The sequence below is a fragment of the Phalacrocorax aristotelis genome, chromosome 6, assembly GCF_949628215.1.
Source record: "Phalacrocorax aristotelis chromosome 6, bGulAri2.1, whole genome shotgun sequence".
In the NCBI taxonomy this organism is placed as follows: Eukaryota; Metazoa; Chordata; class Aves; order Suliformes; family Phalacrocoracidae; genus Phalacrocorax; species Phalacrocorax aristotelis.
Window position 1 is genome coordinate 17181806 of NC_134281.1, and position 27900 is coordinate 17209705.

General features: G+C 42.5%; 1 protein-coding gene across 8 annotated transcripts; it reads right to left on the reverse strand.

Moving 5' to 3' along the window:
• Window positions 1-1189: 1189 nt before the first annotated feature.
• Window positions 1190-27900, reverse strand: RHOA (ras homolog family member A). 8 transcript variants are annotated; one of them, XM_075096216.1, is made up of 7 exons: window positions 27735-27865; window positions 18522-18553; window positions 15876-16008; window positions 9794-9951; window positions 7011-7131; window positions 3406-3536; window positions 1190-2478 (listed from the first exon to the last, which is right to left on the reverse strand). In XM_075096216.1, exons 3-7 carry the CDS (start codon window positions 15991-15993, stop codon window positions 2305-2307), a joined length of 702 nt encoding a protein of 233 aa, XP_074952317.1. In that variant the 5' UTR covers window positions 15994-16008; window positions 18522-18553; window positions 27735-27865; the 3' UTR covers window positions 1190-2304. The 8 variants fall into 8 exon arrangements, with proteins under 8 accessions (XP_074952317.1, XP_074952318.1, XP_074952314.1 ...); XM_075096217.1 differs by having other exon boundaries at window positions 15876-15972; window positions 18471-18553; XM_075096213.1 differs by having other exon boundaries at window positions 18471-18553.

Below are 27900 nucleotides of genomic sequence, written 5' to 3' on the forward strand. Positions count from 1 at the left end.
GACTGTGGCCAGAGAGAACTGCAACCCAGCATCTCTGCAAGACTGAAAAACCCCAGTTTTTCTCCACTGCAACCACCCCCCTCAATCCACCCAACAACAAAAGCCACCAAAAAAGGGAACTACAGAGCAATGAGCAAGCTTATTAACATGGCAGAGAATGAAATCCTCACAGGCAGCCTCACAGATGGGAACTTCCTGCTTTGTTCAACCCTGTCACCCTGTGTGGGTGGACAGCAGGCAGCCAGGAGAGGAAGGAGGAGAGGGGAGGGTGGGGCCGTGGCCTGGGCTGGCCAGACACTTCATGCTGGGGTGCCTGTGGCTGCAGAAGGAAGACAAGGACCAGAGGTATAGGGCACTCCCATGGCCTCAGGCCAGGTCCATTTTTCCTTTTTTTGCAGGAAAAGGAATCAGGAACATTGTCCAAAACAGAAAAAAAGTGACATTGGCATTTTGTAGGACATAACTTGGGTGCAGCTAGGTGCTCACTGACATGGATTGTCATCAGCAACTGGACTCCCTCCCTCCTGCCCAGCCCTGTGGCAGAGCCTCTTGGCTCCACAGCAGCTGCTGTAAATACCAATGCAAACACAGGGATGCACGTTGCTCTTCTCACCCAGGAGAAGCACAACCTGCTCTCCAGCGTGGGTGCAGCACAATGGCCCACAGCTTGAGCCCATCCCTTGTTACAGTGCTTGAAGACACCCCTCACGTAAATGGCATGGCAAACATTGCCACAGGCAACTTCTCACACCAGCACAGCGCATTGGGTATACGACAGCAGAGAGTAGCATGCTGCGGGACCATCCCATGCTTCTACAGCAATGCTGCCATCTTCTCCTCCCTTCTTCCTATGCTCCCCTCCTGCTCGTCTATTCCCTGATCAAGACAGACAAATTCACCTCGACTGCCGTACTCTCATCTGGTTTGAGTATCAAAAGAAGCTCCTGGGAAGCTTTGCCACTCACCACAGGGGCCAGGTAGGGCGAGGGATTCCACCTCTGCTCTGCTGCAGTGTTCAGAAACTGCTGCAAGCAGCAGATGGGTGTCACTTGCTGGGAAACAAAAGTAAGTATTATAGCACTTGCAACTTCTCAGCAAAGCCTATCACAGCTATATAAAAAATGGCATTTCTGGTTCAGGCTGTCAGACGCTCGGCCAAAAAACCCAGTGAGGAATACAGACACCAGGATACAGGGAGCTTAGAAAACTGCCTTTATTCTATTACTTGTTGGAAAAATGAAAATACAGAAAGAGTTTAGTTGGCTGCAGAACAGCAAGAAGTTCACAGGTTAGGAGTCTGATCACTACATGGTAACCAAACTTACACAGAAAGTTGTTTTGTTTGGGTGGTGGTTTTTTTTTTGTTTGTTTTGAAACTGGGTCCAGCAATGAACTTAAGGCAACTGAACAGTTCAGAAGCTTTGAGTGTGAGCAGGCTGTCTTTTCTCATCCCTACAGCACGTCATGGAAAAAACTCCTCCTGGGTGTGCAGACCACTCAAATCATCCAAATGGGTCAGAGTCTTACAAATGAACAGGGGAAGAGGATCAGCTGCTTTCCATCGGACTTTATTGTCAAATACAGTTTCTTAAAAAAACCCAGTACACCTTAATGCAGAGGTTACAAGTAACAGTATTAGGAAATCCAATTATACAAAAAATACTACATCTAAGCTGGGGTAAATAGATTTATTTTTGGTAACATACATTTAAACTGGCACTAATTACACAGTAACTAAAAGGTAACTAACATGAAACCACAGAACCCTCACTTTTCCTTAGCTGAATGGGACTTGGTCATTTCAGAGTGATCACATTTTCAAAGTAACATTTTACAGCACTGAGCCATGAAAATCAGATCTTCTTAAATGTGATAGCACTGAAGCCACACTTGATTCCACATACAGCCATGTAACTGTTGTACTCAGTTAGAATAGGACGTTAGTTATAAAGTAGTTACAGAGCAATCCTCCGTGTTGACAGCTTTTTCTCTTTCTAGAGAGAAGAAAGAAGATATATAGAGAATTGTCTTCAATTAGCGCCTGGCATATCCTGTGAGTGCAGAAAAGGTTTATTAGAGGAATGTTGAGGTTAACCTTGGGTGCACAGATGAATTTGATGCAGATTGTTATAAAAATCATGGTTGGCTTCTAAATACTGGTAGCAAGATGACTCAATTTTTAAATCTTTAAGTAAATTATAGATAATGAAAAAGGCCAGTAATCATATACTAAGATTAATAAACAGCACTTCAAAATTACTCAAGTGCAGGGTGCTGCTTTGGCCATCTTCCTCTGGCCACACTTTATAAGAGAAGGCACCCAGACTTTTTCTTGCCACGCCGGGCTTGCAAAGCAGCTCTAGTGGCCATTTCAAAAACCTCCCTCACACCGTCTTTGGTCTTTGCCGAACACTCCATATACCCAAATGCACCAATGCGATTTGCCATATCCCTTCCTTCTTCAGGTTTGACAGGCTCCTGTAACAGCACAGAAGCAATAGGTGAGAACAATCCAAAGCCACACCAATGCGCGTCCATCTTCCCTTTCCTACCCAGCTTCCCAACAAAGGCAAAGAAATTTCTGTATTAAATGCACATAATTAATTGGTTAATTAATAATTAACTGCTCCCCTGACAGCCATCCTTCAAATAAAGGCAGATTTAAAATAAATTTTTCTTATTTTCTCAAGGTGCAGCATGCACCTCAGTCTGGATTACACAAGGTGTACGTTTCCATACAGCACCAACACTTGAAGACACAATCAGTTTTCTGACACCTCTGACCTTGAAGGCTGCAAATCCCTTTGAAACTTAAGCAAAAGCTTGCTTATTTCAGAGGAAACGTTTACACAACTCCTTGCCACAATTGTAACAAAAGCCCTTTGAACAAGTCTCAAATTTAACGCCTCAGTCTTTGTATAAAAATAAATATTATGCAACAGGAGCAAAAATTCCAGGACAGAACAGAATATCTGCAGTCCCACACCCAAACTCAGGGTTTCAGACATGATCTGGAAATGAAACCTAGTGATAGGCACTTCCTGAACATACAAAATAAAGAACAACTTGAGAGTGCATGCACTTGACGTGTCAATGTCTCCCAATTAATTCCTTTCTGCCTCAGGGATCCAGCTCTCCAGCATGGAGAGCAGCTGACTGTTAGTAACCCAATATAGCCATTTTCATTGTTGAGAACGCCTTTTTCTAAAAAAATTAAATCTCCAAATATGAAAAAAGAAACACCTAATTCAAGGCAACATATACTTTCTGGTTTCTGTCATGGATAAGCGTTCATTATGCAGCCCGTAGGAAGCTGTCAGCAAGCTGCAGATGCCCGTTGAATGCTCTGGTACAACCACTACACACTTTGTTCATTTACTCTAAGACTATCAGAAAGGAACCTGCCTGCTTCATTTTGGCCAGCTCTCGTCTTGTGTGCTCATCATTCCTCAGGTCCTTCTTGTTTCCTACCAAGATGATAGGCACGTTGGGGCAGAAATGCTTCACCTCTGGGGTCCACTTCTCTGGGATGTTTTCTGGGAGAGATGCGAGGAAAAAAAAAAAAAAAAAAAAAAAAAAAGAAGTATGGCTGTACTAAAACCTACTTCTGGGAAGCTTTTTATTTTAAATCTTTTACCTGCTGCCTGAGCGGTTTTAGCCTGCTAATCCACACTGATGCCCTTTTTTCTACTCTTAATTTGGGAAACAAATAGACCTGTTCTGATATTACCAAAAAAGACAAGCCTGTCTATGGCAATTTTAAAGCTGAAGGACACCTAAAGTCTTGGCCCTTCTACATCTCTCAGTAGCTACTTAATAAGGGTTAGCATAAAGTACTTCAAAGAACAGCATGCAGAATTCTGAAGTAGAGGGTTATGGAATATTTTGCTTCAAGAGAAACATTTTATTTACCTAAAGATGGGTGCAACCCTGAAGCATAAGTTTTTACATCACTTCTTCCTTTTAAAAAGCAACATCAGACAACCATTCCGAACTCCCCCATTAACTGCAGCAGAAATATTTTTCTATGCACTAATTACAGATGCACAGAAACAAAGACTTTGTGTAAGTTATTTGCAGGCTTGCCATTTCTCCCTGTCTGCAGCAAATGAATTTGCGCTCATATACAAGAAACTTTTTCCTCCTAACATAACTTCCCTACATTACTTTTTTTTTTTTTTTTTTTTAATATGGAGCTACAAGTGAAAGACTTGGCTTCTAAAAGCAAAACCTTGGTAAATTCTATACAGCAGGAAGTATTGAACAGCCCAAAACATTCTGCTTTGCTTTCAGAAGCTCTCAGACATCTGAGATTCACCAGTGGATGTACCTGCAGGCTATATAACCCCTTTTAATCTTCACAAAATTACATTCAGCTTTTGAAGAGACATTAACTATAATGGCATTGTTTTCTTGCTTGAAAGAACAACTCAGACAAGCATTTTGAAGCCAGTTTCTGCACTATGACCAAAACAGCAATTCTGTAGCTGCACCTGGAGTGCTCAGGGGGTGCCAGCCTCTAGATGCTGCAGACCTGAAGAGCCATCTGGCAGCTCACTGCTCCCAGGGACGCAGGCGCCCTGACACTGGTGAGCTGGAAGGGAGGAGAGTAAGGAAAAAATGGCCAAGATCAGACTTGACTTAATTAAACCCTTTCCCCCTGCGTCCAGCGTTCAGTAACCCATCTTGCTTCTAGGAAGGTGGGGTCAGTTAGCTCTACAGCTGCCAGGGGAGCAGCATGCGCAGCAGAAGTGAGCACAGCTCAAATCTTGTACGTAGCTGTTCACAGCCACACCAGGTATGAGCACAGTACCACTGCCAACTAAACCTCAAATTCATTGTCTTTGTCCCTCTCCAAAACAAAGATGTCTCTGAACCCAGGATCAGGTGGAAGTGATGAAGAAAGATTAGGATTTCCCAGATATCAAGCTGGCATTGAGTTTTCTGAAAAGACACTTTCACACTCAACTGTCTGTTCAATGGCTGCTCCCCTTTGGAGGCAAGGCAAGAAATGAGACTGAGCAGCTATCAAGCATTACCCCAGTCAGACTGTAATGCCTCTGTAAAATTTTTTACTGTGAGGGTGGTGAAACACTGGAACAGGTTGCCCAGAGAGGTGGTAGATGCTCCATCCCTAGAAACATCTAAGGTCAGGTTGGATGGGGCTCTGAGCAACCTGATCTAGTTAAAGATGTCCCTGCTCACTGTAGAGGGGTTGGACTAGATGACCTCTAAAGGTCCCTTCCAACCTAAACCATTTTATGATGCTATGATCTTAAGGAATATTTTGTTTGCTCATTTACTCAAACCTGTGACCTGTGACAGGAATGGTATTTTTCAACCATTGTGGCAGCTCCATTCAGGACTAATCCTTCCATTAACTGCATTTCTGTGCTTCCTGGATCCTTTTTGTCTCATTCTTGTTTTTCCTAAAACACAACTCTGGGAGGCCGTGTTCATCCTTAAGATAGATCAGAGGTGTAGTAAAAAAGCCTAAGGACAGTTTGCAGTGATTGTGATCACCCTGGCAGCAGAAAGCTCCACATGATTCAGTGGTTTAATGCTTTTAAGAGATACCTGGTATCCCATTTATGAGCACTGGTTAAAATAATTTGACATCTGTCATTAATAGACAAAGCAGAGGGATCTCTCACTCTTCTTGGCTAGGAGCTGCCCAATGCATGGACATTATGTTGTCCAGTTAGAAGCAAGTTTCAGTTGGTCACTGTACAGAAGGTTCTTGTCAGAGTACAGCTGGTCACACACTCACAGAATCAATGTGCCTAAAGATCTACCTCAATGCTATCTGCATTCCAATAGGAAACCTCACAAACAGCCACTAGTGAACAAATCCCACTGGTGAGAAGTAGATGAGGGAATTTTAACAGGAATTGGCTTGTTTAAGAAAATGCTACCACAATGTATTTGTTTAGGAGACTACACTGGATGGATGCAGTAATTACCATTTTAAAGGGACAGAAATCAAAGTTCTAGAGATGTTGAGTTTCAGAAATAAGAGTATCTATCTCCTGCTCCTTACCCTCTCCAAAAGCATCTCTGTAAGAGCAAAAACATTGATATCTACGCATCAGATTTATAAATCAATCAGTGAAGATTTCAGCCAGTTCATTTTCTGTGTGGGCACCACACAGAAGAGGTGCTCATCTAATACACAGATTTTTGAAACGTATGTTTTTGGGGCTCAGAAATAATAAATCAGGCAGCTCTTTTCTCCATCACAAGTAGATGTCAGTCACTGGAAAGCAGGCTAGGAGAGTATAAATCTCCAGCCTCTGATCATTTCCACCAGTGAGCCACCCCATTTCAGTGCAAGCCGCCCTCCAGTGTGGTTCTAGCTCATGTTTTTACCCACCAAGTAGAAAGCAAAAAATCCCAGGCTATTTGGGATTAATAACTCAGAGTGTGTCAAACTGATCTCTCTTGAATAAAAGGAGGGGGTGAGGGCGGTGGAACGGGTGAAAAAGCTAGTGAAAACTAGCTTTCCCATTTACATAGAAAGAAAGTTACTCTATTTTCCTGGATATACTGTGGTCTTGAGTGTATAAGAACCTGCGATTTTCAAGGAGAAATAAAAACCAGAGTGCAGCTACAGTCTTCCTGCTTGCTTGGGGCCACCAAGGCGGCACCTCCCAAGGGACGAGCACACCAGCACACTGCCCTGGCCCACCAGACAATGTTGCTGGGTTGGGGGTGCTGATCTAGGACAGGGAGCTGCCTCCCTGCTAAGCGTTGCTCAAATTATGCAGCAGAGTCCTGGGTAAACACAGCATGCTGCTTAGGCTTACAAAATGCCACTCAGCATTGTTCAAGAATACACGTATCTTTAACGTCTTAATGTCTGAAAACTATAAATTTAAATCAGTATGAATTTTGAAACTAGGAATTCCCTCAGTCATAACAGCACATGAAAATGTATTTTACAGCACAATTTCCAAGGGGAATACAGCAACACAGAGACATAGTTTTGATTCAGTTAGCAATCTACTTACCTAAACTATCAGGACTATCAATTGAAAAACACATAAGTATAACATCAGTATCTGGATAAGAAAGCGGTCTAAGTCGATCATAGTCTTCTTGTCCTGCTGTATCCCACAAAGCCAACTCAACCTGCAGAAGAAAGATCAAGGCAATTATCCAGGTCACCAAGGAATTTTTGATTCAGAAGCTAGTAACCCAAGACAGATGGAAAAATATTTCCATTAACACCACTCAAAAGGACGAGACTACAAGACAAACCACTTTGACAGGAGAACTATTAAAAATTTCATGTTCCATAACTCCAAAATTTGATTTATTGCATCTTATGATACTTTTTGATATATCCATGACCAGTGTCAATTCTCTGAAAAGACATAAAAGCTACCAGCAGAAAAGCAAGACAGAATAATTGAAGGGAGTTGGCTCCAAAGGGCTGGGAATCTATCTGATAAGCATTCCAGAAATATCAGTTTGCAGTAAAAGCGGACCAAGTATATGCTTTTAGGATTATTCACATTTTCAATTCATTTACAGCTAGAACCTGTAGTGATGAAGAAATGTCAAGATTGTACTTGTGCACGCATTCATTAAAACTCCATCGCATCAGAAATTTACGCTTGTAATTCGTTTTGAAATAAAGCTGATTGATGCGTAAAGCTTCTTGTTACTAAGAACTGAGTAAAGTAGCTGATGTTCTCAGCATTTCCACTTATGGTGGAGCTAGGGGAGAACATCCCCAAGGATCGTTTAAAACTATAGAAGGAATAGCCAATGTTTAAATTAGGAAATTTAAAATCTAGAACCAAAGTCTTAAGGTGTAGTCTTGCTTGAGATTCTCTGATGCATCTGCCTCGGCAACAGAGTGGGTTTCTTCTTATTTACACTCTTACATTCAAAAATTACAGGAAAGAAGTCCACATCAGTTCAGACAAAGATAGATGGGCAGAACTGGAACCCAAATGTGAGATGGAACATGCAATACAACTGTCTGGTTAAATTGTGAAGATACAAATACAGTTACATGCACATACAAAAAAAATTCTTCTGTATTTCAGTCAGAAATACTCCTCTCAGAGCCACCTCTGCATTTGCAAATGTGAATTTTGTGGCAAACGTTCATATTTTTTTGGAGACTTGTCTGTTGAGGGCTTCCTCACGTGACACTGAAATCAGCTCCCTTGCTCTACCTAAAAAAACGCATCGCTGTTTTATCTTCACATGGCTTCTGAACATTTCTGGTAGTGCTTTTCTAGGAAGACAGGTGTAAGCAGCTGTCAAACAGAACAGTCCTAAGCACGGCTCTCCTACAAACTTTATTACAAAAGTTTTCAGAAGACAAAGTGCTCATCTATTCAGCTGACATTTCCATAACAGAAAATGCACTGCTCAAACTGTTCATGCAATTTTTATTTAGATACTGACTGCATGCAGCTGATAGGGCACAACTCTCTCTTCAAGCAATGTAGAGATGCAGAGATTCAGGCAGAGGGAATGAGGAAGTTTGACTAGGTGATAAGAGAGAAATTGATATCATACATATTTTAAACGGTAGTCCTTAGAGTCTAAGGTACAATATAGAAACTGCAGAAACTGACACCTGGGGGGGAAAACATGTCCTAATACTAGTCTAAAGGAATTTTTTTTTTACCCACTCATATTATGGGAGAGAAAAGCTCTTTTTAGACTCAAGTAGCATGAACTATCATGACTAAATCCACAAATAATCCATGCCTGTAACAGCAGGAAATCAAACTTAAAATAAATCCCAAATATAGCTCAAAAAGTTCTTGCTCAAATCAGGATCAAAACTGAGCAGTTTCAAGCAATCTGTCACTGCATCTGAACTAGAATTGACTGAAAGATGATCTGGCTGTACCTGAACCCGGAGCAAAGGCACATGTCGCTGCAAGGGATGTGACACGGAAGCTCAGCACTGTCAGCATCAAAATCATGCTTGATGTGAGGACCCTTGGCACTGAGGTCAGCTCTGTGTCGTTACTGTGCATGACATAAATGCAGAAAGCAACCTATCCGGCACTCAGAGAGCAGCCTTCTGAAAAATGCCTCTTGGAGCAGGTGTCTGGCATGTTTGCTTGTTTGGCAAACAAAAGAACTCTGAGGTCACACAGATTAAAAACTGATTTTCAAAATATTTAAAACTAAAATGGAATATTTTAATTACTAATTTACTGAAGTACAAACTAAAAATGAAGTTTAGTGAGCTGTGGGTATGCTTGGCTGCTAACAAGTGTGTTCCTTCAGACAAGTAAGACAGATGATGCTGATGTACACTACAAAAATCAAACCCCTTTGAAGCTTGTCAGTCATCTCTTCTGAAGAGGATCCTGCACATTGTCAGGAGTGAGCATGAAAAAAGATTCTCTCCAGGAACTAGACTGTTTTAATCACAATACAAGGTCCCTGTCAAAACAGGGGCTCCATTATGCAATTCCAAAGTCTAGAAGCCCAGTGTCCTTGGCATGTAGGCACATCTTTGAATCGCTCCATTCCTTCCCACCAACTGCAACGTTTTACTTCGAATAACCGTATGTTTTTTAGAATCTCCATTAGTATAACATTCAAAAATAGCTTGTTAAACAGACATTAGGTATAAGCAGGTTCTAGCAAGCCCAATATTTTTTCCACGGGGACATGCTTAGTATTTAAAAATACATTTACAACATAAGCACTAAGCGCGTGTACTAATCACTTATTAAAGAAACGTATAGATCTCCATGCTATTCTGAATAAATGCAAGTTCACTTTGACTGTTACAGAAGTGTACACATACCTGCTTTCCATCCACTTCAATATCTGCTACATAATTTTCAAAGACGGTGGGAACATACACTTCAGGGAACTGGTCTTTGCTAAATACAATCAGCAGGCAGGTCTTTCCACAGGCACCATCACCCACTATAACCAGCTTTTTTCGAATGGCTGCCATAGCTGAAAACAAAACAACCACTTATTAATTCTTCTGCTGCAGCTTTTAACCAAGATGCTAATAATTAACAAGCACTAAGTTTCCAATTAATAAGAACTTTTAAATTAGGCCTAAATGTCCGCTAGAGACACAGACAAGTATTTGGAATCACACGAGTTCAAATTCCTATCATTTTGAGAAAAGCATTCCCCAGGACTTGTCAACATGCTAGTGAGCCACTGGATACAAAAATAATAGAAAGGAGAAGAGACCAGCCTGGTTTCACATTTCTTTACTTATTCTAGAGGTTGAGATAGGAATGTCCAGAGATAGCGCGTGAGCAAGCAGCACTGCCCTAGAGCGCCTGCTGAGAAGTGTCTTTTAGGTGATTGAATAAGCAGCGCTTCAATTCGAGGGCAGTAGCGTTTTATTATCACACTGAGCCGTGTTAACTACAAAGTGCCAGAAGCCGTGTGGAAGTCAGCTGGACTGAGGCCACATTAGAGCACCAACAGAAGGATCTTAAGGTAACCAGCCTGTTCTTCGAATTAAAACCACCACACTGCAAAGGATTTTGGAAGTACACATCCCACTCCCCTTTCCTCCATCCAGCTTTCCTGGATATCACCGTTATCAAGTTATTTTGCCTGCTATCAGCTTACATTAAGTGAAGCGGGTACACAGAGGGAGACAGCCCTGTGGTGCTCCACACAGGTCTTTGCTGTTCAATGTATTGATACTGGCAACACAGAAACCAGTGTGAACAGTGAGCTGACAGTTTGTTAATGATGTGAAGTTATTCCAGACAGTTCACTGTAAATATATATCTAATAATGCATACTAGGAGAAAATTTTTCTGAACTTCAAATGGGGCTCTAAGCTGATGGTTACACTACATGAGCAAGATCTTGGGTCAAGTATCAAGCTCCTTGAAACATGAGCTTGGTAGCAGTCAAAAAGAACAAAATGAAATAGCAGAAACGGCTAGGAAGGGAACACAACAATGATACAACCACTGTACAAATCCGTGGATTGATCACATGCAACTTTGGCCTGAAAGACATTATGAAAGCTTGATCGGGTTTAGTGAAAGCCTAGAGTTGGGGTGGGACTGAAGGAGATGATTGTGCTGGATCTGGCAAATTTCTACACAGTCACAAGTAGCCCAAATACTATGGATAGGGATTGATTGCTCATCACCGCTTCCCACAAACAAACGTGAGGGAGGTGATACACAGATAGTAGAAAAGTGTTCAAGCCCACCAGAAGGCAATGGGCCTGGGGAACTCCAACAAGACGATGTTGTGGACACATGAAATTTATATGTGCCTAAAGAACACCGGGTAAGTATGTGGAAGAAGCTTCCTGTGTGAGTTAAAGAATGCAGAAAATGTATCTGCCTTAGAAAATCCCCAAAGTACTCTCAGGCTGAGAGTACTTTGGGAAGGACTTTACATGTGTCTGCTGTCTTCTTTCTTTTCCCTAGGCATTTATTTGTGACCATTGCAGGAACAAGCCAGAGATTTAGGGAGGGACCTGGCTACAAGGGACTGAAATGAGGATAGACCCATCACTACTTTCTTCTCCATAAAATGAAGGCACTCCAGGGGAAGCCACTTAGTCATCCTATGAAGCTTCCTGGAAACAGAGCAAAAAGCAGCACCATCATAATACCTACCATTGCATGACCAAAATACCACTGAGGGAGCACCTTTAAGTTAACTCTTCCCATGACAATCCCAGTACAAAGCTCTATGAGGACGACTAGGGCTGCTGGTGAGGGGAGAGAGGCTCAAAGAAGTACAGAAGAGAATTAAAAGACATAGCAAAAGTGTTTTCTCCTTTCCACCTCTTCTCTTGCCGTACAAAATTAAGTAAAAAGATAAAACTAACCCTCTAAAAGCAACCTTTAGTACTATTAGGTGGTGAAGCAGCAGTGGATATTGGAGATCCTGTACTTCTGCTCCAGGTGCAAACAGAAAAGGACCATTTCAGCCCATCAAGCAGCAAGGGCTTAACGACTTGTAGAGCACAGCTTTGTCAGACCAAACTGCTCAAGCAATCCAAATCTATCTTTAAAATGGGCTTCTTTCACCTTGTGAATATATAAGTACACACATTCAAGTTATTTAATTTAGGGATTTGGGGTTATTTTTATATTTGTGAAAGGTTTAAAATGATCCAAGCTTTAAAAAGATTTTCTTTCTGTGGTTTTAGATGGTTTTGAATACTTTCTAGCAATGGTAATACCTGTTTTTTACAGAACTGGAAATCATATCTCCTCTGTACCAAGTCAAGATCAACTACTTACAAGTTCTACCTACTGTCAGCTTTGTCTAATCTGCCCCTAAATACTGTAATGCTGAGTCCTACAAAACCTTTGAAGCCATCTACTCCTGTGCTCCACAATATTTACTATGAGAAAATTTCCCCCAATGTGTATCCTCAACCTTCTTTGATGTAAGCCCACTTATCCTATTTGTTATGGGCATAGGAGAATAGATTATTTCCCTAGTGCAGCTGAGAACACATGCCTTCATTTAGTCTTCTCTTCAGGCAAAACAATTCCAGTTTATTCAAGCCCTCTCTGTAAATCATATTTCTTAGACTTTCCTGTTGCTCCCTTCTGGGCACAGTCCAATTGGCACAAACTTAGCAAACCAGAGAGCCCAAAAGCTGAATCCAGTATTTTACCTAGGGCTTTACTAGAGCTGAAGGATTATTTTCTTGATCTTCCAGGATATACTGCTGCTTAAACACCATACTGGAAGTGTGTATCTTTTTTTTTTTTTTCTGTCTTCCCAGAAGACAACAATTCTGATACATTAAGCTTTTAATTCATGATAACTCCCAGATCTTTTTCATTAGGCCTGCTACATAGCAAGTTCCTCTCTATTCACACAGCTGAGTGTTCTACTATCATGCTTTTATTTATCCTTCATCTGACTGATGTTTTATTCTAACTCCAAGTTCTAGTTCTGTCCTCCAGCTTAATCATACCCTTTCTCAGATGCAAGTTTAACAATCATGACTCCCAGATAATTATCTAGGTCATTGATGAAACCACACTGGAGACAAAGTAGGTGGATGATGGAATGGGATAACCTGTCCTTCCTCAGTATCCTCCCTCCTTCTTTCTGCCTTCTGTGCTAGCAGCTAGGGCTCTGGCCCTCAATCACTTGTGTTACCCTGCAATAGCACCTAGGGTAGGTGACCTTTTTGGCATCACCTACTGATAACTGTCTTTTTCTGTGGACTATCAGATCAATTCTTCCTTTATCTTCCTCTAAATGCTTCCATCACTCTAGATTTTTTAAGTGTTTCTTGCCAGTTGAATCTCATTTTATGCTTTGGCCTTCTACATACTTATGCCTAAGGTCTAAAAGAAAACTTTAGTTCCTTACAAAAACCAACAAAACCAAAAATACCCAACATAATTTAATGTAGTGCTTTCTATAAACCTTTCCCTAAAAAAAAGCTTGTAAATTTTATATATATAAAATATATAAAAATATAATACATAAATATAGAAATATATATTTATATATAAATATAAAAAATATATAAAAAATTATTTCAGGGGTTTTATTTGATCTCAATATCTCTCTCCTGAGAAAAGTCTATCATGAAACTCTCCCTGCCTGAATCTTTCCTGAGACCTGTTGACATTATTTGGACCCAAGGTGGAAGACCACTCTGTCAATCAATATGCCCCTGATGACCTTCTATGCTCAACCACATCCTTCCCACTGCTTAGGATCCACCCCATGAGACTCTCCCCTGCTCAGTATTTTATATGCCAGACAGTCACCAGGACATCTCAAACCTGCTGAACAGTTCCTTCGCTCTAGTACATCAAACATCTGGGTAATGAAAATTCCCTCACCACCAACTTCTGTGGCCTCCTGCCAAGATGCTTACAAAAAGCCTCAACCACCTTATCTTTCAGCATTCTGTAATCCATGCATTAAGCATCTTTACAATAACAACCTCCTAATTTAGAGGATTCAGTGTACAGATCAACATGTTTTAGCTAATTATTTTTAGTTAAAATAAATACATTCCTATCCAGTGGGTAGCTATAAGGGATTTTTCAGGTTTGGCAACATCTCCGTCGTACAATAGGGAAAAAAACTGTTTGCTTAGAATGGAGCTACATCTTAGTATTGGCTATCGCAAGGATAACACTTAACAGCATTCACAGCAGTCAGGTCCTTCTGCTGCATTTTGACATGCTCTGCTTTTCTTAATCAAGTATTCTAAAGCCTGGAAATACAACTAATTCGGCCAGCAATATGTTTTGACAGGAATCAAAAAGCACTTTGATAGCCTAAAAAGTTTCATTTAAGACATATGGTACTTGTGTTACATACAAGGTAGCATTTGCAGCCTGTCACCAGTGACTATGTGTCTACATTTAGAGGTAGAAAAACCTATATGAACTACCTAAGAGGATATTACAAATAGGCCAAACCCAGGCTACCACAACATCACTGTAACTGAACACAAGTACTACACATGCATCCTGTTATGCAATGCATAGGGCAGGGAGAGGCCAATAAATCAAGAAAGCTGCTGGAACAGCATCACTGATGATGCACACAGAACACTGAGCAAGAAATATTATATCCCAATTAGTATAACAGAATGGCTGCAGTGATCTTCTAGGGGAATCTGTGCCATCTTCTGCAGCAAGAGACAGATCTGCAGTTTTTCCTACTCTTAAATGAACCGCTCCTCCCACCTTCACATTTACAGGACTCTTAAAACCAGCTAGTCTGCTAGATTCAAAGTGGAAACTCTCACAACATGACTCAGGTGACTCATCTGAATGGAAGAGATTCAATTATAACATTTCCTCAACCTAGGCCAGTGCCTTTCACAGGTATTACAAGAGCTTTAGACAACATTTACTCAATCCCACTAACATCACAGGAGGTTACAACACAAGGAGCTCCTGTTTGCTGAGAGTTGCCACACTAATATCTTTGTTACATGAGGCTGCTATTTCTAAGCGCAGTGACGCTCCAAGACTCCTGCAGCATAAAGCCCTGCTTGTTAAAGAGAACCTAGCAAATACTCCAGAAGAATGAGAAATGGGGAAAATATTTTTCCCATGTTTTAAATGTACTCCCCCCTCTAAGTATTGTTTACTGCAGTGGAATTTGCTGCTTCTCTTCAGCACGCTATTTAGTTTTCCAAGGAACAACATTTCCAGTGCCTCCTCTCCTGCAAATTCCAAGGTCACACAGCATGAGTGAGGATTCTAGACACGCTGTTGACGTTGTGAAGTTGGATAAGCCAGTAACAAACACACCAGGTTTGCCTGTCTCACTCTGGATCTCATTCTGGAGAAAGTAATAAGGTAGAAGAAACAGCCCTTTACCATCACATAGGTATCCCAACTAGAGTTAATTTCAGTTACCAATCAACTACTACCAACTTCATATTGCCCCTGTGCCATATGGGAAGATTCCTTGCATAATGCACAGTTTTGTCAAAAAATATCTGGATTACTGCATGTGTTAGCAAGAACTCAGCAGAAACAGTTCAGCAGGACCATTCTGATGCTGAGGGGGAAATATCCTTTAAATTCTTTCCTACCTAACCTTGCTGAAGTCCTTAAAACCAAAACGTTGGAAAGTGATGGTTTTGAAGTCTTGTAAAGACTGCTTTGCTGCCAACTCCTCCACACTCAGCACTTAAACAGTTTGCTATTGAGCGAATTACAGCCTGGCACTCTTCTCCCTTGCTTCATTTCCCCCTGCCCAGTTCAGTCAGCCCTGCCCTGGGCCAGAAGGAGGAACAAGAGCAAGGCTGAGGGACAAAAACATGAAGCCCTACTCCAATCTCCCCCATCCCAATCAGTCAAGCCCTGCCCTCTACCTACCACAGGGGAGAACTGCCTCTGTACCAGGCCCTGAATTTGCTCTTAAAATATACTTACTTTTGTTCAGGTTTGAGGGGGAGGAGGAATGAGTTTCCCCAAAGACTGCAGTGAAGAAGACATGGATGAGCAGGCTTTTCCCACAGTTTTCTTCTGGCTGTTTAGCAAGGTCTGGCATCAAAACTGAGAACTACTGAAACAGTTTGGAGCAGAAAGCAGATGAACCCAAAAGCAAATAGGTCTGATTTTAGGGCAGCTGTATACAGTGAAGAAACCGAGACTGAATACAGAGGATTTGGGTGGGGGAAATGGTCTGAAGACTATGAGCAGAGAATGGGGAGGGGTCAGGCAAACAGGCCAGGAGGAGTATGTCAGAAGGATGTAACTGCTCATATCCACCCTCCTCTGGAACAGAATGCAGGATTCCCACATCTCCCAGCTGTTTAACTGCCAACAGGAGGCAAGCGTCTCAATCTTCTCCTCTGTTGAAGTCCCAATGGAAAATGTCAGCAACTATACATTTTGTAATTTTTTTTCTCCACTGCACTTTTCATTAGTGAAAATATGTATAAACAAATGTCAGAAACATTGTAGTTTGCTGCTGAAATGCTATTCATGCTACCTTAAATCAGCTCATTTGAGCATACATAACCCTATGTGTTCTATCATGCTTTTTTTTCGCCACATAACCCATACAGGATGGGCTACGCTCTTAAATAGCTATAGTTGTGAGGTAAAGGAAACTATGACCCCAATTCACTTCTTACAGAAGTTGCAAAATGGATAGCAAACAGCCTTGGGACTGCAATAAGAGTCAGAAAAAAAAGAAAAAAGAAAAAGGTGATTAAATCACATAAAGGAGTTAGATACAACACACGCTTCTCCTACTGGATTCCTAAAAGATCCTGGAAGAACTACATATACCAAAACGTGCTGCAGGTGACCACTTATTTGTCTTTATCTCTGAAGGCATCTAGAATAGAACTCATCTGTACAGCTGCACTGAAAGTAAAGCCAGACAAACTCCATGCTTGGAGCAATTCAAGCTTATTTGGTACCATGTACAACTTGAGATCAAGTACTACTGGGATAGAAATACAGTTCAGTTACAAGCCATTGGAATACAAACACTAAAAAAATGAATGCAGTCACCACTATAAAGGACACAGTCAACACAGCTTATATCAATAATTGAAATTTACTTAATTCTGTGCAAATTTGCCTGTGGACACTTGCATTCATAAACTGATAAGCCACATTATTTAAAGCACTGCTAACAAGGCCTTTGGGAAACAACTATTTATATTCCTTACTGCATCCAGCACATAAAGCAGTTTGACAGTACTGCAAAACAGACCTATTTCCAACTACAGAGCTATGTGGGAGCAGTTGTTAAGAAAAAGATATCTGCTGGTTTGGTTTTGTTTTGTGGTTGGTTTTTTTTGGCTACATATGAAATTTAAGGCTTGAAAAAAATCCCCAAGCTGGCAAAGCACAGGGCAAGCTACTGAAGTTGTATATTAAATATAATCCACAGTGAAACAGAGATTTTCATTTTTAAGATTGAAGTACAATTGAAAAAAATTACACAGAAGGTCAGTGTAATATCCAACAGAATTAAAATACTGGACATAGGTCCTTCAAGAAGGTCCTCAGACAGGGTAAGCAGAGTGTTCAGCTTTCTGCTAGCAGTTTATTCAGACCGTGTGTTAACCGTGCTCAAGTCTGGCAAGTTTTACTAGATTGAGAAAAGTGCTTTGCAAACATAGCTGTATACTTCCAGAGCCAGCCTTAAATTGGGAGCAGTATAGCTGTGCTACAACCCCAGCTAATAAACCTCACCAGATCTCAGCTAACTCCACAAATAACCAGCTCAAGCCTCTTTGTACCACATCACCAGAACTGGGAGGAGAGTCAGCTTAACTGCATTAGATCTTAATAACATTGGTTCAGCGCCAGCCCCAGTGAACCCTCAATGACTGCTGAATTTTATACAGTCATTAAGAGTTATCCAAAAGTACAAAATTGGCATTTAATAGGCATGGGCATACAATGCTTTTCAGTTAAACACAGAGTGTGTTGTTTATGCTGCCTCTGCAATGGCTGCAATGGGGCAGGAGATAATTCACCCAGCACAAAGCCTGCCAGCACAAAGTTTTTGAGGACACCTGAATCGGCAGTCAGTACGAGATCTATGTTGTGTGTCATGTGGACATAGTACATCCAATCTGAGATATCATGTGAAGTCTCAAAGCTGGATTCATCCTATCAAGTTACAGCCTTTGCCCTTGCTTTCCTCTTCAGGACAAATCTTGCATGACAACATACCTCTGACTCTCAGAGAAGAAAACTGCTTTTGATTCTCATACATTTACTCTGGTGGTTAGAAATCAAGAAAAGAGAAAACATTTTGCTTTGCCCTCCCTCCTGTACAGCCCACCCACCAGTGCTTTACAGGGACGATGCCTCAGCATAATCAAACACTCCCAGAAACACACAAACTATCTTTTGTCAAAACACCCTGTGTGACCCAGCACTGTGCCCTGCAAGCAGCTCCAGCACAGACACTGACCAGACCAACTTGTCCCTGCAGCTGAACTTATATTTCTTACATCTAGAGACTCACAGACCATCCTTCACAACAGCTCTACGCACGTATAAAAATGGGTACATTGGCTTAGGACTTCAGTCTCTCCACCTCAGCACCTGGCATTCAGGACCAGCTTAGGAGTGGATTCCTACAGAAAAGCAGAAGAGGAAAAATGAAAAAGAAGCTTCCTCCTCCATGCTCTCCAGCCTCCAACCATTTCAGTTCAGGAGCTTCTGGGGTCAGATGTGGTTCCCATGAATTTGGTAACCTCAAAGAGATTTTGCTTCCATGAGCTTGTCCAGATTCCCTTTGAACCCATGGAAACTTCCAGCACTCACATCCTGTTAGAGGGAGCTCCCACAGCTTAACTACACATTGTGTGTAAAGCCACTTCCTTCAAATTCAAGATTGTCCCTATTAGTTTCTTTTACTGCCTCCTAACTCCTAAATGGAAAGAGAACAAAGAGTTTACTTCACTCACACTGTTCCTGCTGCTCATGTAACAGACCTTCCAGACTGAAGCATTGTAGCACAGAGGTGGGTTTTTTTGTGGGTTGTAGTTCTTTTGTTGTTGTGGTTTTTTTCTCTTTTTAAAATACCGTTAAAATACCTTTGACAGTAGCGACTGGCTGATCTATCAGCCGGCTGCTCCTAGCATAAGGCGTAACAAAGTGGTAGAGGTGTCACTGGGAAGCGCTTCAGCCAGGAGAGCCCTTGGAAACCCAGCAGCACAGCACTGCGTACCCTCCCATCCCACATCGTCCACCACAGCCCCAAAGGCACCAGGGCTGCTGCAACACAGGCCCCAGGAGCTGAAGCCCAGACGGACACCCCTGTTCTGAGAAGGGATGCGGCTATATCCACTCACAGCCTATCAGAGAACCACACCCTGAGCTGCATTTCAAGTGCAAACAAGCTGCAGCTTGGTCATTCCCTGGTACACTCCTTGCATTAACTCAAGTATGGACTATCTTGACTTTAAAATAGGTGATAAAAGAGAATCCGCTATCATGCTTCTTGCTCCAGCAGTTACATTTTCTGCATTAGCGATGACATTTTATTTGTCACTTCCTCATTTATTTGGCCTCTGTAAATTTCTTCATACTGGTATTTTGTTTCTTCCTGGGGATTGGTAAGAAATACAGCCCAAGAGCTAACTCCTTCATGTTCTCACTAGACACAGATTCACTTGAGTCTCCACTTGCCTTTTAAAGCTGTCCTCTTTCTACTAAATGTAATATGAACCATATTGATTTTGTACTGGCTTAGTTTCTCACTGAAAACGACATGCAATTACTGCCAAGTGCTAAACGAAGGCTAAGACGAACACCTGTACTTAAGAACTAAACTGAAACAATTAACACTAATTGTTTCTATATCCCCCAGTCCAGGTTGAGTGACATTGCCTTAATTATTTCCTGAATGCTGTGTTACTTATTCCATTATTGTACCTGGGATTGATGTTTTAGTCTGATGGGATTATAATCATTAAGGTTGTCCTACATTTCTGTATTATTACTGCATATTAGCATTCTTTCCAACTCAAACTGCTGCAGTACATAAAGAGCTTTCTGGGGCGGGGGGGGGGAAATCATATAAACCCCTTCCATCCTCAGGCCAGAGATCTTCAGAGCTGAGACGTGTATCAAAACAGAGGTGTCAGTTACCAAGTCTGGTCAGATTAGGTGTGCAATAACATTATTAAACTCTTTTTTTTTTTTGCTTTATTTAAAGAGATAATCAAAATACCTGACTACAGGGAAGTTCCCTGTGTACAGATAAATAACTGGTAAAAGATAGGAAACCAGACAAAGAAATGCTCAGCTGTCACAGAGGACCACCACTGGAACCTGCACAGCTCAACATTCCTTAGTGACCTGGAAAAGCAAGGGAAAATAGCAGTACAACAAAATTTACTGATGATGCCAAGATGTTCAGGTAATAAAGGCAAGGGCTTACTGTGATGAATTTCAGAACCTTAACAGAGTCTGTGCCTAAGAATAAAATTTGAAACAGATAAATGTGAAGTGATACACAAGGTAAAAACCAGACCCAACTTCCTATACAAGATGATGGACTGGGAGTTGATCACTGCTACTCAAGGGCAATATTTTATGGTTGTATAGTTAATTCCTTTAAAATACAATCTCAACACTCTGAAGAACTAAAAAAAGTTTTAAAATTCCAGTATTATGAACTAGGAAAAAATGAACAAAACAGAAATCATTAAGCTGATGCGAGAATCCACAAGTACACCTGCATCTTTTGACTCTGTGCGCAGCTGTGATCCTTCCCATGTCAAAAGGCTACAAAGGAACTGGAAATGACTCAGAGCAGGGCAACATAGATGATTAAACTATAGAACAGCGTCCGTATGAAAAACAACTATGGCAGAACTGGAAAAAGGACAGTCTGGAAGAGAGGCAACCAAGAAAGAAAACTACTACAGACACTCTCCTAAGATCCTAAGCAGCAGTGAGAATAGCTGGGGCCTGAGTGTTCAGTCTTTAAAACAAGGACAAGGGCACATGGGATGATCCAGGTCCAAAGCAAAGGCAGGCAGGCCTCCCAGCAGGGCATATCGCGAGGCTTCGTTGTTTCTACCACATTTCAACTTTTTACATCTATAAGTTCTTAGTCATAGGTTTCTTTTTGAGCTCCCTTTTTCTCCCTGTTACTTTTCATGCTTTTGAGCTTCTGTTCTGTATTTTCTACTTTCAGTTTCTACTTTTCTCCTATTTCATCTGTAGGGCCTTCTTGCACTGTTTTTTAAGCGCAAACAAAACAGATGCCTTCATTTCCTTTCCAAGTCAGGTTATTTAATTCGCTTTCAACACTTGATTAGGGAAAAATATCACAAAAGAAGGTTCCTGAAACATCTTTTTTAAGCCTGTTTAAGCCAAAATTTTTAGAAACTAAACCAGCAATACATGCAAGCAAAACTCTCCATCTTGACATTGTCATGATGCATCCTGTTTTGCAAACACCAAGCTTAGTCAAGGTCCTCCTGGCCTACTACAAGTTTTCTTTGTTCCTTACTATCTGCTGAGTTCACCTCTATGCTGTTCACCAACCTGTTTCTATATAGTTAGTAAATTAACATCATTTCAGAACCCAGGAAAGACGACTAATTTCAGCATTTCTCTCCTGTCTTGCTCTACCACAGTAAGTCCCTTTCTAAGTCTGAAGGCAAAGCTGGGACTATGGAGGCAGAAAGCAGCATTTTGTCCTCAGGACCTGGGGCTGCCATTGCTCTCCTTCCACCCTCACTTAACATTCTTGTTACTTTGCCCCTACTGACTACATCTTCGTTATCTGTAGGCACGATGACTTACAAGAGCACTTCTGTTATGCAATACTGAGTCCCAAGATTACTTCGTGCAGAATGAGATTAGGGCTAATATTGATGTAATTATAGTAGATCTGTGGATCTCCATTCATGTGCAACCTGCAAAACGCACTGCATTTGTGACTTTTTTTTTCCCTCGGTATCCTCTCTGCCCAAGCACCTCCAGCATGTCAAAGATGATGCGGGGCACCCACATGCTGAACAAAGCAGGTTCTGCTTGGGTGAGATCACTGTCTTTATGCACCCAGCACTGCCCTGACGCTGGCAACAGAAGCACATATGGACAAGAGAAACTAATACCAACTCTTCCAGACAACCATCTTTTTGTACCTATAGCTGACACTCTCACCTGTGTTCCTCCTTCTCCCACCGCAAGACATCTGTTGAGATTGCACTGGTTCAGATCAAACATCCATCAAGTCCAGCACCTTACCTGACACACGCAGGTACCTCACATGAGTAAGAGTAAAAGAAGGAACAAACACATTGATACCTCTGCAAGTGTATTTTCTCACTTTCCAGCTTGGGTGTACTCTTAAGGTTTTTTTAACCTTTGTGCCCAACAGCCCATTTGCTAGCATTTTCTTCTGTGATTTCATCTGTTTGATTCTGAAGCCACAGAAGCAGTTGTCATTTAAAGCACTTTGTGGAGCTGCATTCTGCAGTCTCAGTAGAGACTGTGGGAAAGGCACCATCAGTTTTGATCCAGACCAGAATATCCTTAGTCAGGTCTTTGTCAAGCTGAAGGGTTTAAATCTTTCTAAGCATCACTTGTATGGAATCCATTCCTTATGCCTGATCATTCTTCTCAGCTTTTTCTTTGCTTTTCCAGTTGCACTGCATCTCAAAGTCCATCTTTCTTCACACAAAACCACAGTAATCAGTGTGCTAAGAACTGAGAGCCACGATGCTATCCTCTGTTTTCTTATTTATTTCTTTTCCCAAAGCCCCTCACACGTGCTCAGATGATCACTGTGGAACATTAAACTCTCATTTTCACAGAATTATGACAAGCTCTTCCTCCTAAGTGCCAATAATTAACTTTCTCCCCATCAGCGCATAAACAAACCAAGATTTCCCCCCCACCCTCCAACTTTTTATTTATCTGGGGAACAAATATCATTTGACATTTTACTGCCTGTAATTCAGTGTCAGAAGGCTGAGCTGCCATTCTTGCTAGTCAGCTCTTGTCTTTTCTTCCCTTACTACTCAACACCTTTCTCACCAGATCATTTATGAGCATGCTAACAGTACCGGTGCAGCACAGATCCCTATTATATTCTTGTCCCAAGCTTCCCTTCTCTGTGCTTGCCAAGTAATTCAAAAACTCCAGTAGATTTAAGCAGCACTGTTTCCTTTGCAAAAGCCATGTTGACTTTCTCCAACCATAAGTTGTTAGTCCATCTGTTTATTTTTCAAAAAGGCATTGAACTCCGTGATATCCTGCTGACCTATATTTAAGAACTGCTACCTTGAAAGCCATCTTTACTTCTCTGTCTCAAGGTATTAAGTGAGAAGTTACATAGCATAATTAATAATTTGGTCATTTCACCTCTGAGTTTCCTTTGGAACCTCTGGACAAGCACCATCTGGTCTTGGCATTTTGTGACTATATCATTTTGCGCTAAAAACTTACTTGCTGACACTTCAAGCAGAGACAGATCTTCCAATGCATCCTGTTCCCCAAAAAGAGAAGTTCTGGCATAGGAACCTCTTTGGAGTCCTCCACAGTATTTCTTTCACTTCATCATCATCTATTGGCCCTCCAGACTCCAGCAACTTTCTCACTACCGATGTACTTGGAAAATAAATTTTTTTTTTTGCTATTGGTATGATGTTGCTCACAGACTTTCTGGCAGGTCCTTGTATTTTTCATTTTACTTGCCAGGGTTCACATTCTTATTACTTTTCAGGTTAACTTCATGACTTGAACTTTCTGAAGGCTATATTCTTATTTCTAATACTTTCTTTATCCCAAACTGCATGCTTATTCTCATTTGTCAACATTTCACAGTATAATTTAAAGTCTTCCCAACAACATTTTCAATTTCAAGCACAGAAGCCTAGTTCTGCTGTGGTTTACATGGAGCCCAGCCTTTCCAAACAGCTTTCAGACTGAGGTTCAAAAATGAGCCAATTCACTTTGTCAGTACCCCGTCAAGATCCTACCGTAAGACGGCCTTCTCATCTCATGCAATTTCAACAGAGCAGCTAGAAGGTGAAGAACCAAGAGCCTCCAGGTGCAAAACAGAATAAAAATTAAACATTAACAAAGAATGCAAACAGAGATAACTGGTACTTGGAGAGCTGCTAGTTCTTTCAAACCACTGACACATGCAAAGACAACCTTCCTTAAAACTGCGAAGATGAGGAGGAGGAATCACTTTGTACACATCCACAGGACAGATCTGCTCCAAATGTGACAGTTCCATCCGTCAGTACATAGTCAGGTGAGACAGAACTATTTACTGTTGCAAAGCACTCTAATTAACTGAGCAAAGAGACTGAACTCAGCCCTATTTCTTATTAAAAACAATAAAAAAAGCAAACAAGAAACCCAAAACTGCCACAGCTTGAGGAAAGAAGTACCTCCTATTCATTGTGGGTGTAATGCCTCATTTTACTCTGTATACTAGTGACTATCTGTTCCTTCTACTAGGGACCTTGGTCACAAAGGCTGGTCAGAGAAAGACAGTGAACCTTGTTCCAATTAGTTTAATTAGATGATTCACTTAGGAGGGACTGGCTGTTAGTTGTGTGTATGCAACAGTGGATGGCAAACATCTCAAAAGGTGGTCTAAGGATATCCTAGTCCTTTTACTGTCTCAAATGCCCTTCTCAGGTGAAAACACGGTGACAGAAAAAGGACAGAAGAGAGGGTGGACACACCAGAGCTGTTCTACTGACTCCAATTATGCTTTTGGTAGCTTTTTTTCACAGTTCAGAATGAGGTGAGGAGAGAGATCATATCAGGGCCAGAAATCACATGGCCACCTAACAGCGGTGCAAAATGGCTTAAAGCAATGCTAACTTAACTGGTGTACTGGAGACAGTCTTTGGGATTATTTGTGCTTATTTTTGAGACAATCCCAAGAGTAATAAGCAACTACTATTTTCTACTTAGCTACCTAGCTATTTATAGTGTCCAGTGTCACAGGCGAGGAATCACACCAGAATGCAAGGAGCAGAAGATTTTCACAGTGCATTCAGGGGTGTGCATTTGCATTGTCAGCTGTATCCTGGGAAAGAAGGTAAGCTGCCATTAGGTGCATTTATTTTGCACAGCACTCTATTATAACACTTCTGTATTATGGGGTTTCACCCTTACTTGTTTACTAGGACAGACTCATCACGGATCAATTTAAGATTTAAAGGGCATGCTGGCTAGCCTTTATCAACATGCTAACTTCCTCAAACTCACTGATTAAACTTTTCCTCCACTTGAGCTAAACTGCATTTGAAGACAAGTCATAAGACAAAAGAGCGGTTTAAATGGATGTGGAATAACACATGAGCCAGATTAGAGTCAGTATAAAAAGTAAAAGACAGTGTCTGAGTGGAGACTTGGAAAGAACTTAATGATACCACAGCAGCAGGGAATAAAACACTACAGAGAGACCAAATGAGGAGATACAATAGGCTACTGAGAAGGTAGCAGTCAAGGCCAGAAATTCCTAGGGCTGAGTGGACCACAGGAACAGTGTAAAGACAAGCCAACAGGGTTCAGGGCAATGTAAATACATTGAGAAAATACAGACAAAGCCTAAGAAGTAGGAAAAACAAGAGTTACCATTAAAGAAATTAAGATAGATTATGGTACTTCTAATCCCCTCCAAACTATCAAGTCAGTTTTATTTGGAATTTGCTTATCTGAAGAGTCATCGCTAGTCCTACATCCTGGTGGCAGTTAAGATCATTTAGGATGTTTTTACTGTCAATTCCTGGCTTAGAGAACTCCCTGCCTCTGGCGCTCAATTGCTGTGGCACTCGGCCAGAGCGTGAGTTTGGTGAACTAGGAGGGATAACGTAAGAGCTGCTCAGCTTAGCTCTCTGAATTTCTTTTGCCCCTTGTGTGAAGGTACATTTATGTCTCAAGAAATTATTAAAAAAATCCAAGCACATATTATAGTGCTAAATGATATAAATATCCCATTAAAATTAATTTATGTCAAGCATTATGCTGAATACGCTGTTAAGCATTCCAGTGAACTAATTAAAATGAAATAAGGCTAATGGCAATTTTTCTTTTTATAAACATGCAACGTTGGTCCAAACCAGAGCCAGAATTAGTCTGCATCTTTGAAACAGAAATGCTAGTGCTGTGTGGCTAGAGACCTGGGTAAGGCCAGAATGGGGCAGGAGGAGGAGGGCACACAGTTGCATTAGAAAAGCCTTCAACAGAAAGTAAATATTTTCACAAACAATCTTTTCAGGAAGGGAGAAACTTAGTATTTCCCTACTAAAAAAAAAAAAAAAGAAGAAGAAAAATCCCAAAACGAAGCCATGGGAAAATCTAATATGTTGAGTCACAAAACAACATTTAGGACAAGCAAAACTAATTTCTGAGATTTCTGAGATAGAAGGAGGGTTATAAAAGTTTGCTTTTAGAAGTGCACTATTTTAAAATTACACAGACAGCAGAATTGTTACCTAGGCTATACTCTGGGAGAAAAAAAAACCAAAAGCAACAACAAACCTAACATTCCCTAGGTAGGTCCTAGGACTTAGTTTTTTCCAAACCCTGCACCACAGACAGAAAGAGCGGGTGGGAACCACTGCTCATGAAAGGTTCGCTGCAGCAAACAGGTGAACTATACTGGGAGAGAAACAAAAGCTGGATATGAGGCAGCAACTAAAAACAAACAAACCACCCTTCCAGACACCTCTCAGAGATGGACTTAAAGGGACATCGAGTAGTTAAGGCATCATTTGACTGGGCACAATACACTGCCCTGAGTCTCTGTAATAACTTTAACTCTGTAAACCCCTAATATAAGGTGGGTTTTTGTTTGGGTTTTTTTTTTTTGTAGACCCAAAGACAACTGAAGCTCCTCTCAGCCCTGAAGGAATGGGTTTCCTGGCAAAGAAGGTTTAGGTAGCGCATAATTTTCAGTCTAAGGTAAGGCTATTGGGCCACACAAAGCCGATCGCACTAAGAGCGCGTTTTAAACCAAACTCGAACTCTTTGCTACGCGCTCGCCCGCCCGCCCCTGGCCTGCGGAGGCTGCACCGGCCTCGGCCACAGCAACAAAACCCCAAATTAGAAGTTTGCAGCTGCGCTCCGAGAGGCGATTTCTCCCCCAGCTAAAAGTGCAAACGCTAACACACACCGGGAAGCGTTTCCACGGGGGCTGACGCCCCTGGCCCGGCTCACCCCGGGGAGCCGGCCCGGGCCCACGCGTGGGGGGGGGGGGGGGGGGGGCGCGGCGCGGCTCACCCCCCGCCGCCCGGCTCCACGCTCCGGCGCCTCCCGCGCGCCCAGGTGACGTCACCACAACAAGCTGCCAGTCACTCGGGTCACCCCCACAGCCCGGTGCCCACTCGTGTCACACCCCGCTGAGCCGCTCCCGCGCCGCCCACGACGGAGCTGGCGGGAGCGGGGTCCCCGCCGCGGCCCAAGCGCCGGGGGACGGGCGGCTCCAGTGGGGCAGCCCCCGGGGCCGCGCCCCAGCCCGCCCCTCCCCCGCACTCGCCGCCCGGAAAAGGCCCCGTTACCGGCCCCGGAAACTTGGGGGCTCTCGGGGGTGGGGGGGGGGCAGGCCACCACACGCCCCCTCCCCTTTCGTACCCGCGATGCCACCTGGACGCGGCGACAAGAGGCTCGCCCGGGCCCGGTCGCCCCCGCCCGCAGGCTCCCGGCGGGGGCGGGCGGGCCCCACCCGGCGGTGTTGGCGCCGTAAAGCGGGGCAAGGGGGGGGGGGGAAGCCGGCGAGTCGCCCTCCTCCCCCCCCCCCCCGGCGGCGGGGAGCCCCCCCGGTACCTGCGGCCTGCGCTGGGTCTGGCTCCCGCCGCTTCCTGCTCCACAGGCCCAAGCTCGAGCAGCGGCGAACGGAAACGGGCGGGGCGGGGGCGTGCGCGCTCACCGGCCCGGCGCGACGCGTCGCTGCGCTCCCTCCACCCAGCCCCGCCCACCCCGCGCGCCCGCG

Coding starts and splice junctions, on each gene's coding strand:
- RHOA (XM_075096216.1), bottom strand. CDS start 15,993: ATGCCAGACCTTGCTAAACAGCCAGAAGAAAACTGTGGGAAAAGCCTG. Junction 3,537..7,010: donor TGATAGTCCTGATAGTTTAG/GTAAGTAGATTG, acceptor CATCTCTCCCAG/AAAACATCCCAGAGAAGTGG. Junction 2,479..3,405: donor AGCTGGCCAAAATGAAGCAG/GCAGGTTCCTTT, acceptor GTGCTGTTACAG/GAGCCTGTCAAACCTGAAGA.